Here is a 13,414-nt window from a genome sequence, read left to right as displayed (position 1 = left end):
ATGACCCAGTCCGAGTTCCATTGGGCCCAGTCACACGTGCACAAGCCAAGTTCTTCAAAGAATCCCTCCAAGCCCTTGTTCGAATTGTCCAAGACCAACATGGAGTCCATAGAGAAATTGAAGGCTTGGAGGGAGACAATCAAGTTATCTACACCACGATCCAAGCCCATGAAGAGTCAAGTGGCCCTCCGAGTGAGCTGGCCGAATAGGGCGTTAGGCTTTAGTGTTTAATTTATAGTTAGATTAGTTGTTCTAGTAGAGCATGGGCCGGCCCATCTTGATCCCAAGGTGGCCGAATTCCCCTTTTCCTTGTTTTCCTTAGGGTTTTTGTAACTCTTAGCCTATAAATAGGCTTGCTTTGTAAGGTTTTAGGTGGACGTTTTATAATCAAATTAACTTAGTTTTTTCGATTTTCCTTGCTTGTTTGTGGGGATTTTTCGAAGCTTTACTTCTTCTGGCAAAAAGGGTTTGATTGAGGCAAATTTGGCATTTGTTTTCTGAATGTTTTTCTATCCCGACTATTTCCCTGGCGTATTCACCTTCATCGAGTCGTCGTTCTAACCAGCCTTTAATCAATCGTGTCGTCCGTTTGATTCTAGGTCCAGCAATCCAAGCGTTGGACAACCTCTGCTAGATCCTCGGCAACGTGCTACGTGTCTCGAACGTGTTTGATCGAGGACCGCAATAGTTGGCCTCAGAGCTTATGTGGAGGTTCCCTCCATACGTCATGGCGATTACAAGACGCATAAAAGCTAGCCCACAACATTGTCTTCCTGATCTAAGGAGTCAAGAAGTGCCATACGTGGTGTAGATGAGCAATTGGACCTCGTCAATATTCTCAATTGCTTGTTTGGTTTTTAATAAACCCGTTGCGGTGTCAAAGACAAAATTTGTAGGCTTGGCCAACTGGATGGGAGTTGTGAGTCAACCTTGCAACTGCTATCGAATGGTTAAGAAATTAAATCTTTCCAACCATTGGTCATCTTCGACGCACAAGTTGATGAGTAACTCAAGTGTTGTCTGGTTACTAAGACACTTGTACTATTCCAAATCGGCAAATATGTGGACGAGTGTTGTGTGATGTAGTCCCAATTCAAGTGACACGGGTTGTTGGGCAAAGCGTGGATGTCGAGGCCAGAAGTTAAATATGACGGACATACTAATAAGTATTTCTTCTTATTTAATAGTCGTCGTATTGCACTTGTATCACTTACTTATGACCAGTTTTGTATTGATCTAGCACACATGAAAAGTAAGGTTGAGCGTTATTGAATGGAGAAGCAGCTAGATGAGGGAATTGTGCCTGAAGAGATAAAACCCGAGGGAGTTGAATGCAATGAGATGAAAGGGTCAGCTGTTGAAATGGACAAAGAGATGGAAAAATCTGATGAGATGGGTGGTAAAAAGGAAGAAAAGAGAGAAAGTGGGCTGATCTTGAGCAACCCGGTGAAGGCCTATTATTTTCCCAACGAACTTACCTTGCTTTGTTTAGTGTTTCTTCTTGTATTCAGATCAAGCAAAGGCAAGTTGAGCTGATCTTGGTGTGTTCCATTCCAAAATCAATTGTAGACTTTGCAAGCTTCCATGTAGTTGGTACTCCAAGAGTTAAACCCCGTTTGTATCCATTCATGGAACAATGTCAACTGAAATCAGTCCACACCAAAGGGGAGTTGCTTCGAGCTCATCTTGATGGGAACACTCCACATTTTGTGGATGGTTGTGTACCAAGGGTTCGTTTAAAGAACAAGTACCTGAATGACCATTATGATTTTCATCTTGTTCTTAGTCCACGTGAATCTCCAACATCACCAAATCCGCCTTGGGGCCTTGCAAGTGTGTTCGGGCCGGAGTTCGATTTCACGGGATACGCTTCACACCACTTTGAGGACCCTTACCTCATGACCACAAACGATCAAGTTGAGCATACATTGAAGATGGTTTGTGAGATTCAAGGTCCGACAAGGGTTATTTTCCAACTTAGCACGTGGGTTTTGCATTGGATGACATCTATAGCCATCCTAACAAGATTGAGTCGAAGGCATGTAACTCGTCTTGTCACCATTCGTGCTTCAATTTGTGGGCAAATTGCTTTCAAGAGGAGGGGAATGATACGAACAAGAGGAGCCATTGGAGTAAAGCCATGAGTTTTTCTTGGCAATATGTGGTGGCATTAGATTTGGGGTTCATACTACCAACTCTTGTAGTATCATCCATTTCCATCCAGATTTGAGGACGAATCCTTCTCAAGTGGAGGGGACTGATGTGTGCACGGACCTTAGCCCAAGTAATGACCCAGTCCGAGTTCCATTGGGCCCAGTCACACGTGCACAAGCCAAGTTCTTCAAAGAATCCCTCCAAGCCCTTGTTCGAATTGTCCAAGACCAACATGGAGTCCATAGAGAAATTGAAGGCTTGGAGGGAGACAATCAAGTTATCTACACCACGATCCAAGCCCATGAAGAGTCAAGTGGGCCTCCGAGTGAGTTGGCCGAATAGGGCCTTAGGCTTTAGTGTTTAATTTATAGTTAGATTAGTTGTTCTAGTAGAGCATGGGCCGGCCCATCTTGATCCCAAGATGGCCGAATTCCCCTTTTCCTTGTTTTCCTTAGGGTTTTTGTAACTCTTAGCCTATAAATAGGCTTGCTTTGTAAGGTTTTAGGTAGACGTTTTATAAATCAAATTACTTAGTTTTTCGATTTTCTTGCTTGTGTGAATTTCGAGCTTTACTTGCTTCTGGCAAGGGTGATTGAGCAATCTTGCATCTTGTCCTTGATTGTTCTACCGACCTATTCCCTGGCGTATTCACCTTCATCGGAGTCGTCGTTCTACAGCCTTTAATCAAATCGTGTCGTCCGTTTGATTCTAGGTCCAGCAATCCAAGCGTTGGACAACCTCGCTAGATCCTCGGGCAAACGTGCTACGTGTCTCGAAACGTGTTGATCGAGGACCGCAATAGTTGGCCTCAGAGCTTATGTGGAGGTTCCCTCATACGTCATGGCGAATACAAGACGCATAAAAGCTAGCCCACAACATTGTCTTCCTGATCCTAAGGGAGTCAAAGAAGTGCCACTACGTGGTGTAGATGAGCAATTGGACCTCGTCAAATCTCAATTGCTTGGTTGGTTTTATACCCGTTGCGGTGTCAAAGACAAAATTTGTAGCTTGGCCATTGATGGGAGTTGTGAAGTCAAACCTTTCACCTGCTATCATGGTTGAGAAATTAAATCTTCCAACCATTGGTCATCTTCGACCGCACAAGTTGATGAGTACTCAAGGTGTTGTCTGGGTTACTCAGCACACACTTGTACCTATTCAAATCGGCAAATATGTGGACGTCACACGTTCAATGTTTGCAGACATGGTCAACTCTTTTTCTTGACTCTTCACTAAGGCCAAATTGTTCTTGCTTATCCCCACTCCCTTCTTTTCGGACCATTGATCCTTCATTGCACTTGAGTTTTGTTTTTCATTGGGGAGCTCTTGTTCACGGCTCGACAGCAACTCATTTGTACGTGGCTCTTCAATCAACGAGGGACTAGACTGAATTTTTCCTTTGTTACCACCGATTGGCAAATGGTTAAGTTGCTCTAAGTGTGAATCCAGCACTTGGCTAAGTCTTTCCATCATGTCATCAATCAATGCTTTAGTCCGACTTCGGAATTTATCCTTTGATTCACGAAGCTTTGACTCAATTCGTGAATTCTCAAACTCCTCGTCTTGATTGTCACGACACTTCTTAGATGAACCTCGTTTGCTTGAAGGTGACCTTGATTTAGATGCTCTACACAAACTGCGGTGCTCCTTCTCATACTCATCACAATCTTGTTTATACCTTTCATATACACACAAAGCACGGTGGCGTTGCATCTCCTCCCGGAGTGAATGATACCCACGTTGTGAACTGGATGGCATGGTACTAGAGTACTTGAGAGTAGTCTGCTTGGAGCCCCTCCTCTTGAGAGGCTCATTCTCCAAGAATTCTTGGTTGTATGAGTAAGAGGCAACTCCCCTAGGCATGATTATGTGACCTGCAAAAATGGTTAGCAAAGAAAAGGAATTTTCCTCCCACACACAAGCTCACGTTTGTACACTCGAATCTCGTGTATCACTCAGGCTGATGACACTCTAATGGTCTTACCATTACACTTACGTTGCCGGATTGAGTAACTTGAGCAATGCCGCACAAGGTCCAAGAATTGTTCACCAAGTTTCGCACAAGAGTAACCAACGAGCAAAGATACTTTGGACACACTTGAGATACTGTTTTATGACCTAAATAATGTAGGTGAGCAGCCCAAGATGATCGACACTAGATAAGGCACAAAACTCAAAAGCTGAAATTTTGGAATCCCTAGAAAGAACTCTACCCGATGACCCAATTTTTTTTTTTTTTTTTGGAATTTGTTGGGTTGCTGTTTGCGCCCTTTTTGGTCAGGTTTTTGTGGTGTTTTGGGTGCTGCTTTGGGTGAAGAGTCAGTCCTTAGATTTGGTCAGCTCGGGCCACAAGGTCTGCCCAACTATGTTCAAGTTCACGGGCTTCGTTGGAGAGTAGAAACGTGGTGGCGGTTGGCTGGGTTTGGGAATCTGATTTGCTGTGGCGGTTGGCTGGGTTTTTGGGAAACTGAATTGGTTAGTATATGGGCGGTGGTGGTCGGTCAAGACATTTGGGAAATGATTTTGGTGTGGTGACCGAATGTGAGTCAGAATTTGGGAAACTGAATTGTTGACTGACTTGGTTATATGTGGGCGGTGGAGGTCGGTGGACGGAAGGTTTGGGGAATGAGTTGGTGTGGTGGTTGGCTGGGTTGGCAAACTGAATTGGTGATTTATGGGCGGTGGGTGCGGCCGAATGTGAAACAGAATCTGAAAGACTGAATGGGTTATTGAATTGTGGGTGGTGAAGGTCGGTCAAGGCTTGGGAAATGAGTTGGTGTTTGGCCGAATGGAAGACTGAATTGGTGATTATATGGCAGTGGAGGTCGGTTGGAGGGAAGCTTGGGTGGTATATTAAGTGGGCTGTGGGGTCTGTTAAGAGCTTTTGGGGGAATGGTTTGGGATGGCCGAATAAGTTTCTTGGTTCCTATTAATCCTACCAGAATTAGGAGTAGTTGGGTCACGGTGGGACTTGGGTTTTCCAAGTAGGAGACTAGAGCCAATATCCGTAGCCAAGAGTAAACAAGAGTGAAGGATGCAAGTGGATGAAATTTTGGTGAAGGAAAGGACGGTTTTGGAAGGCTTAAAGGTGGTGGACAGATTTGGAAATTATTGCCAAGAAAGGAAACTCTAAGAATTCCTAAGATGTAGGAGTAGTTTCCTAAAGGGGATGAGAGAATGTAGGAGAATATCCTAAAATGGAGGAGAAAAAGTAGGAAGGTGTCCAAGTGTTATCCAAGTGTTGTACTTAGTCTCCTAAACTAAGTTGGAAAACAAGTTGGAGTTGGAAACTTCCTTTGAAGACCTTGCTTAAGCAACTTCCTAATTCTTCTCAAAACAGCTTGGTTTCTTCCCTCCTTCAACCGAAAATTTCCAGAATTCCTCCCTCTTATTCCCTTCCCAAAGTTGGCTAAAAGAACCCCTATAAACCCTCTTAAGCAGCCGCCCACTATGTTCACAACACAAACCAGAATTGGACCACTGAAATTTCCAGATTTCTTCCTTCTTGAACCCCTCCCAAAGTTGGCTATTGCTTCCTATTAAACCTCCCCTCACAGCCGCACACTTACCCAAGCAATTCGGCTCCCTCTCTACTCCAAGAACAAGAAATTCGGCTCCAATGGACTCCCAAGGCATGCGAGTGATGTTACTCAAGAACCTCCCAAGAAATTCACTCCTCAACCAAGAAAGCCTCGTATGGATGCAAGATCTTACAAGAAACTTTTTATACGAAAGGAAGTGCAAGTGTTCAAGGCTCAAGGTGATCAAGTTGTTCGAAGGGTGGTTCAAGTTTCCAAGGCTCAAGATCAAGAACCTCAAGAAGAGGTTGGCCAAAACTTTTGAGTTTGTTTCTTTTTCTTTTTCTTTTGTTCGAATTTTCTGTTTGGGTACAAGCACGATGTAAGTAAAACTGATCTGGGCAACAAAATTCGACTTCCCCTTGCTTCTTGTTGTGCCACCCGATTGCTCTTCTTTCTTTTCTATTTGGTTCTTTTTTTTTCTTTTTTTTAAACTTGGCAATAGAACTACACCTGGCCGAAAGGGTTCAAAAAAACCAGATTCTGGTCAAGCCCTAATTTACTTCAACCAACAGCCCCAAAACTCCAAGATTTTATCAAGAACTTCCAAGAACCTCAAGATTAAGTTCAAGACACTCAAGAAACCTAAAACTCTTGTAGATTTCCTTCAAGATTCACAACTCCAACAAGTTTGATCCACAAGTCAGTTTAGAAAACTAATTAAAACAACTTGGATGACCCTAACAAAGCTTGGACAGATTTGACAACAAAGACAAACCCTTAGCGCAAAATTGGGAAACCCTAGCCGCCTTCTTTTTTTTTTTTTTTTTTTTTTTTTTTTTTGCAGATTCGGCTATGACCCAAAGCTGGGCAGAATGGATGCAACACGAGTACAAAATCTGGGCAGATTAGAACTAGCAACAATAACACACAACTAACCAGAAATTGACGCGACCAAAAGACAAAAACTACAGACAGAAATCTTTTCTTTTTTTTTTTGACAAGCGAAGCAAACAGAATTTGTGACTAACAAAGGCGTACTAAACAGCGGACAGATTTGCAACACAAGAAAACACACGAACAGAATATTTTTTTTCTTTTTGGTAACACAGGGCAGCGGAAAGTACTAAGAATTCTACGACACAACTACGAAAAAATATGGATATAACGAAAGATACCCCTACCAAAGCTCTGAAGCCAACTGATACGTTCCTCAATCAACACGTTTCGAGACACGTAGCACGTTTGCCCAAGGATGTAGCGAGGACGTCCAACGCTTGGAATTGCGGGATCTAGAACCAAACGGATGACACGATTTGGTTCAAGACGGTAGACGACACTCCGATGAAGGTGAATACTCCAGGGGAATAGGTCGGTAGAACAATCTAGGACAGGACGCAAGACTGCTCAAAACCCTTGCCAAAGCAAGTAAAGGGGTCGAATCTCTCTCTCAAGAAGAATCGAAAATATGCAAAACTTTATTGATAAAACGTCTACCTAAAACCTTACAAAGCAAGCCTATTTATAGGCTAAAGTGACTGAAACCCTAAAGGGACTAGGAAAGGGAAAAGTCGGCCCATGGTCTTGGGACAAGATGGGCCGGCCCATGCTCTTACTTAAACACTAATCAATTGCTAAATAACTACTAAGGCCTAAGGCCCTATTCGGCCAACTCATTTGGAGGCCCACTTGACTCTTCATGGGCTTGGGTCATGGTGTAGATAACCTGATTAAAATCCTTCAAGCCTTCGAGGTCTCTATGAGAGTCTTGAATTAAAGCCGCTATCCATCTCGCCATCCGTGCACACATCATGTGTGGAGGACTACTACAAAGAAATTGAGATGGCCATGATGAGGGCCAACATTCAAGAAGACAATGAGGCCACGATGGCTCGGTTTCTTAGAGGTCTCAATCCTGACCTTCAAGAAGCCTTGGAGCTCCAACATTACTTGGACATGCACGACCTTCTAGAACTCGCTATTAAGGCCGAGCGGGGGAAGAAACTAAGACGCGGAGTACGTACGTTCCAAACTTCTAACACCACTTCATGGAGGGGCAACCAACCACGAAGGGCGACCCACGAAGTTGGAAATGCGGCAGCACCAACCTCTTCTAACAGAATCCAAGGTAACACCTCTAACCGCCATTCCTATTCTACCCCTAACAAGGTTTCCGATGCATCCAGGTCCACTTCAAAGGCACCGCATGAGACTCCTAAGACTAGGAGTAGGGACATCAAGTGCTTCAAGTGCCAAGGGTTTGGACATATTCAATCTCAGTGCCCAAACCAACGGGTCATGCTCATCACTCACAATGGCGAAATCGTGTCTGATGATGACGAATGTGAGGAGATGCCCGAACTGGTCGAAGACGACTGCCTGGAAGAGGAGTCAGCTGGGGAGGCTTGCTCACCTACACGAGGAGAAGTAGGTTGCTTGGTGGCACGGCGAGTGCTAACCGCCCGCGTTAAGGAGGACGAGCAGCTACAACGCGAAAACCTTTTCTACACCCGCTGTAAGATAGGCGACAAGGTGTGTAGTCTCATCATCGACGGTGGGAGTTGCACGAACGTGGCCAGTTTGCTCATGGTTGAGAGTCTAGGACTCCCCACTACCAGGCATCCAAATCCTTACCGCCTTCAATGGCTAAGTGAGGATGGTGAGGTACGAGACTTCAAACAGGTACGCATTCCCTTTTCAATTGGTACTTACACTGATGAAATCGTGTGCGACGTAGTACCAATGCATGCTACGCATATCATTTTGGGAAGGCCCTGGCAATTTGACAAACACGTCACATTCGATGGAAGAGCAAATAAGTACACACTTTTGCACGATGGCAAACGTAAGGTCCTTACACCTCTCACACCTGCACAAGTTTATGAGGACCAACTACTATTGCAAAGGGAGTGTGAACAAGACCGTCAAAGGAGGAAACTAAAGGCGGTCGACCCTGGTAAAGGCTCCACTTCTACGAGTGAGCCATCAACCAAGGGTCAAGTGATACGTTCCTCGATCAACTTGTTTCGAGACACGTAGCACGTTTGCCCAAGGATCTAGCGAGGATGTCCAACGCTTGGAATTGCGGGATCTAGAACCAAACGGACGACGCGATTTGATTCAAGACGGTAGACGACACTCCGATGAAGGTGAATACTCCAGGGGAATAGGTCGGTAGAACAATCTAGGACAGGACGCAAGACTGCTCAAAACCCTTGCCAAAGCAAGTAAAGGGGTCGAATCTCTCTCTCAAGAAGAATCGAAAATATGCAAAACTTTATTGATAAAACGTCCACCTTTATGCTTACAAAGCAAGCCTTTATATAGGCAAAACTAATGAAACCCTAATATCGCAAGGCTAGAGGGTCGGCCACTCTTTGGACAAGGTGGGCCGGCCCATGGACTCAATAAAAAGGGCCTAGTGGTTCGGCCATCCTTAGACAAAGGTGGGCCGAATCCATGGCTAACAAAAAGGACTAATATAAACTTAAGGCTCCTAACACTAAGGCCTAATCGGCCATGGCCCACTTGGCTCTTCACGGGCTCTCTTCACGGGCTTGGATCATCGTGTAGACAACTGGGTTATCACCTTCCAAGCCTTCAATGTCTCGATGAACTCCTTGTTGGTCTTGAACATTCCGCACAAGGGCTTGGAGTGATTCCTTGAATTGCTTAGCCCGTGCACGTGTGACTGGGCCCAATGGGACAAGGTGGGCCAAGGTCCGTGCACACATCATCAAGGGAGCACACCTAGGGGTATACATGACAAATCACCTACCGCACCTACCACTAGGAAGCACAACATGATTATTAAGGCTAAAGATGTTAGAAAAGTGGTGAACTCTAATCAGCCTATACTTCTCATGATTTGCAAGCATGTGCTCTTGGATGTTGCTGAGCTCGACAAGGTGTTGCCTGTGAGCATAGTTGTTCTTTTAGAAGAATTTGAGGATGTTTTCCCTAACGAGGTCCCTGATGGCTTACCACCCATTCGGGGAATTGAACACCAAATCGACCTCATTCCTGGAGCACCATTGCCCAACAAACCTGCTTACCGCATGGGCCCTGAGGAGACCAAGGAGCTTCAAAGGCAAGTTGATGGCCTCTTAGGTAAGGGTTGGGTAAAGGAAAGTCTAAGTCCTTGCGCTGTGCCTGTGATACTTGTTCCCAAAAAGGACGGTACTTGGCGCATGTGCACTGACTGTCAGGCTGTGAACGCTATCACTGTCAAATATCGTCATCCCATTCCTAGACTTGATGATATGCTTGATGAACTCAATGGTGCCATTATTTTCACCAAAATAGACTTAAGGAGCGGCTATCATCAAATTCGGATGAAAGAAGGCGACGAGTGGAAAACAGCCTTCAAAACCAAACATGGTCTCTATGAGTGGCTAGTCATGCCTTTTGGCTTAACTAATGCCCCTAGCACCTTCATGCGACTAATGAACCATGTGTTGAGACACTTTATTGGCAAGTTTGTCATTGTTTACTTTGATGACATCCTGATCTATAGTCGTAGTGAGCATGAGCACCTAGAGCATGTGAGATTAGTTCTTGAGACACTTCGACAGGCGCGTCTTTACGCCAACCTCAAGAAGTGCACCTTTTGTACTAACGAGCTTGTGTTTTTAGGCTATGTGGTAAGTTCGCAGGGCATCAAGGTGGACAAATCTAAGATTGAGGCCATCGAGCAATGGCCAACTCCCACGTCCGTCCCTGACGTGCACAGCTTTCTTGGATTGGCGGGCTTTTATCGGCGCTTTGTCAAAGATTTTAGCACCATTGCCGCCCCGTTGACCGCCGTGACAAAGAAGAATGACAAGTTCCACTGGGGAGAATCACAAGAACAAGCATTTCTCGCCCTCAAGGACACACTCACACATGCACCTGTGTTAGCATTACCAAATTTTCACAAGACTTTTGAAATTGAATGTGATGCTTCTGGTGTAGGTATTGGAGCGGTCCTCATGCAAGACAAGAGGCCTTGTGCCTTCTTTAGTGAGAAACTGGGGGGAGCTGCATTAAACTACCCCACGTACGACAAGGAGTTGTACGCTTTAGTGAGGGCTTTGGAGACTTGGCAACACTATCTTCGCCCTCGGGAGTTCGTGATACACACTGATCACGAGTCATTGAAGTACCTCAAGGGACAACCCAAGTTAAGCAAGCGACATGCCAAATGGGTAAGCTTCATTGACACCTTTTCGTATGTCATTAAGTATAAGACTGGCAAAACGAATGTAGTGGCTGATGCATTATCACGTAGACATTCGTTGCTTGCCCTTCTGGATGCCAAGTTACTAGGGTTCGAAATGGTTAAGGAACTCTACACAAATGATCATGACTTTGGTGATATCTATGTTGCTTGTGTTAAGAACCCGCATGGAAAATACTTCTTGCATGATGGATTTCTATTCCATGTAGATAAACTGTGTGTACCTAATTCTTCCATTCGCGATCTTTTGATTCGAGAGGCACATAGTGGTGGTCTCATGGGCCACTTTGGCATCACCAAGACTCTGGCCATGTTACAAGAGCACTTTTACTGGCCTCATATGCGTAGAGATGTTGAACGCATGGTTGGTAGATGTGCTACTTGTCACAAGGCAAAGTCTAAGACAAATCCATATGGCTTGTATACCCCGTTACCTATCCCTCACCATCCTTGGGTTGATTTGTCTATGGACTTTGTATTAGGATTGCCTAGATCAACAAGGGGTAATGACTCCATCTTTGTTGTGGTTGATAGATTCTCTAAGATGGCTCATTTTATTCCTTGCCACAAAACTGACGATACATCTCATATTGCTAATCTGTTCTTCAAAGAAATTGTCCGTCTGCATGGCCTGCCTAAAACTATTGTCAGTGATAGAGATGTGAAATTCTTGAGTTACTTTTGGAAGACTTTGTGGTCCAAACTGGGCACTAGGTTATTATTCTCCACCACTAGTCATCCACAAAGCGATGGACAAACTGAAGTTGTCAATCGCACACTTGGCACTCTACTTCGGGCCTTGATTAAAAAGAATCTTAAGACTTGGGAAGAGTGCCTCCCTCATGTTGAATTCGCCTACAATCAAACTGTGCATAGTGCCACACAATACTCCCCCTTTGAGATTGTTTATGGCTTCAACCCCGTAACCCCCCTTGATTTGGTGCCCTTACCTTCCTCTGAGCACACAAGCTTAGATGGGAAAAAGAAAGCTGATTCTGTGCGCAGGTTACATGAGGCCGTGCGAGCAAACATTGAGAAGCGTACGCAGCAATACATCCAGCAAGCCAACAAGCACCGTCGCAAGATGATTTTTGAGCCTGGAGATTGGGTTTGGCTACACTTGAGGAAAGAGCGATTTCCCAAGCAACGCCAAAAGCAAATTGTCCCCAAGAGGTGATGGACCATTTCGGGTACTCCAACGAGTCAATGACAACGCATACAAGTTGGAGCTACCTGGGGAGTACAATGTTAGTGTAACCTTCAACGTCACGGACCTAAGCCCATTTCTTGACGAGGAGGATCCAGATTTGAGGGCAAATCCTTCTCAAGAGGAGGGGACTGACGTGTGCACGAGTCTCGGCCCACGCAATGACCCAGTCCGAGTTCCATTAGGCCCAGTCACACGTGCACGGGCCAAGCTCTTCAAAGAATCACTCCAAGCCCTGGTTCGAGTCGTCCAAGACCAACATGGAGTTCACAAAGATATTGAGGGCTTAGAGAGAGACAATCAAGCCATTTGCACCATGATCGAAGCCCACGAAGACTCAAGTGGGCCTTCAAGTGGACCGGCCCTATAGGGCCTTAGCCTTAGTATTTGATAGATTGGATTAATTTGTCTCCATAGCTCATTGGGCCGGCCCATCTTGGACACCAAGATGGCCAAACTCTTTGCCATTGTTTCCTTAGGTTTTCTTAAATAGGCTTGCTTTGTAAGGTTTTAGGGTAGTCGTTTTATCAATAAAATTGGTTTAATTCGTTCCTTCTTCTAAGAAGAGAGTTCGAGCACTTTAACTTGCTTTGGCAAGGGTTATTGAGCAATCTTGCGTCCTGTCCTCGATTGTTCATCCGACCTATTCCCCTAGAGTATTCACCTTCATCGGAGTGTCGTCTACCACCTAAATCAAATCGTATCGTCCGTTTGATTCTAGGTCCCGCAATCTAAGCGTTGGACAACATCGCTAGATCCTTGGGCAAACGTGCTACGTGTGTCGAAACAAGTTGTTAGACTCGAGCAACATTTCTCAACTACCTAAACCAACAGGTAAGGTACTTGGTAAGTTTTGTAGAGCGACTTGAGCACTATACACAAGAAAGAAAGATACACTCAGGGAGTGAAGTGAGGATTACATTTGCACTTTCTTTGCTTGTTACTAACCTTTGCAGGGGCATCAAGCGAGACATGGAGCAACAAGCAACCACCGATCACTCCTTGTTGTTCGCCGCAATGAAGAATGAGCTAAGGCGAATCAGTGAACAACAAATGGAGACGTTACACACTCGTTTTGACGAGTTGTCCAGGAGTCTTACACGAGGCTCTCGTTCTAGATCCCACAATCGGAGTAACCAGAACACCAAAGAGGCAAATGGCGAAGATTACTCCGCTAGTGAGGATGAGGGACGACCCGAGAGGTCTACAAGGGACACGCCCAAGAACGAACTCAAGGGGCTTAAGATTCAAGTCCCCGCATTCAAAGGCAAAAGTGACCCTGAATCTTACTTGGAGTGGGAAGGCCGTATCGAGATG

The 13,414-nt window shown here is 45.1% G+C and overlaps 1 protein-coding gene across 1 annotated transcript in view; it reads left to right on the top strand.

Moving 5' to 3' along the window:
• Positions 1–13,125, top strand: part of LOC113755269 — a 57,232-nt gene extending 44,107 nt beyond the window's left edge. The window contains exons 3-5 of the mRNA XM_027299309.1: positions 7,953–8,618; positions 9,383–10,216; positions 13,054–13,125. Of these exons, the coding sequence (XP_027155110.1) occupies positions 7,953–8,618; positions 9,383–10,216; positions 13,054–13,125 (1,572 nt within the window). The remainder of the gene's footprint in view (positions 1–7,952; positions 8,619–9,382; positions 10,217–13,053) is intronic.
• Positions 13,126–13,414: the final 289 nt, after the last annotated feature.

Source organism: Coffea eugenioides, unplaced genomic scaffold (assembly GCF_003713205.1).
Source record: "Coffea eugenioides isolate CCC68of unplaced genomic scaffold, Ceug_1.0 ScVebR1_136;HRSCAF=562, whole genome shotgun sequence".
NCBI lineage: Eukaryota > Viridiplantae > Streptophyta > Magnoliopsida > Gentianales > Rubiaceae > Coffea > Coffea eugenioides.
The sequence above is the reverse complement of the archived record's forward strand: the minus strand, read 5'-3'. Positions and strand labels throughout refer to the sequence as shown.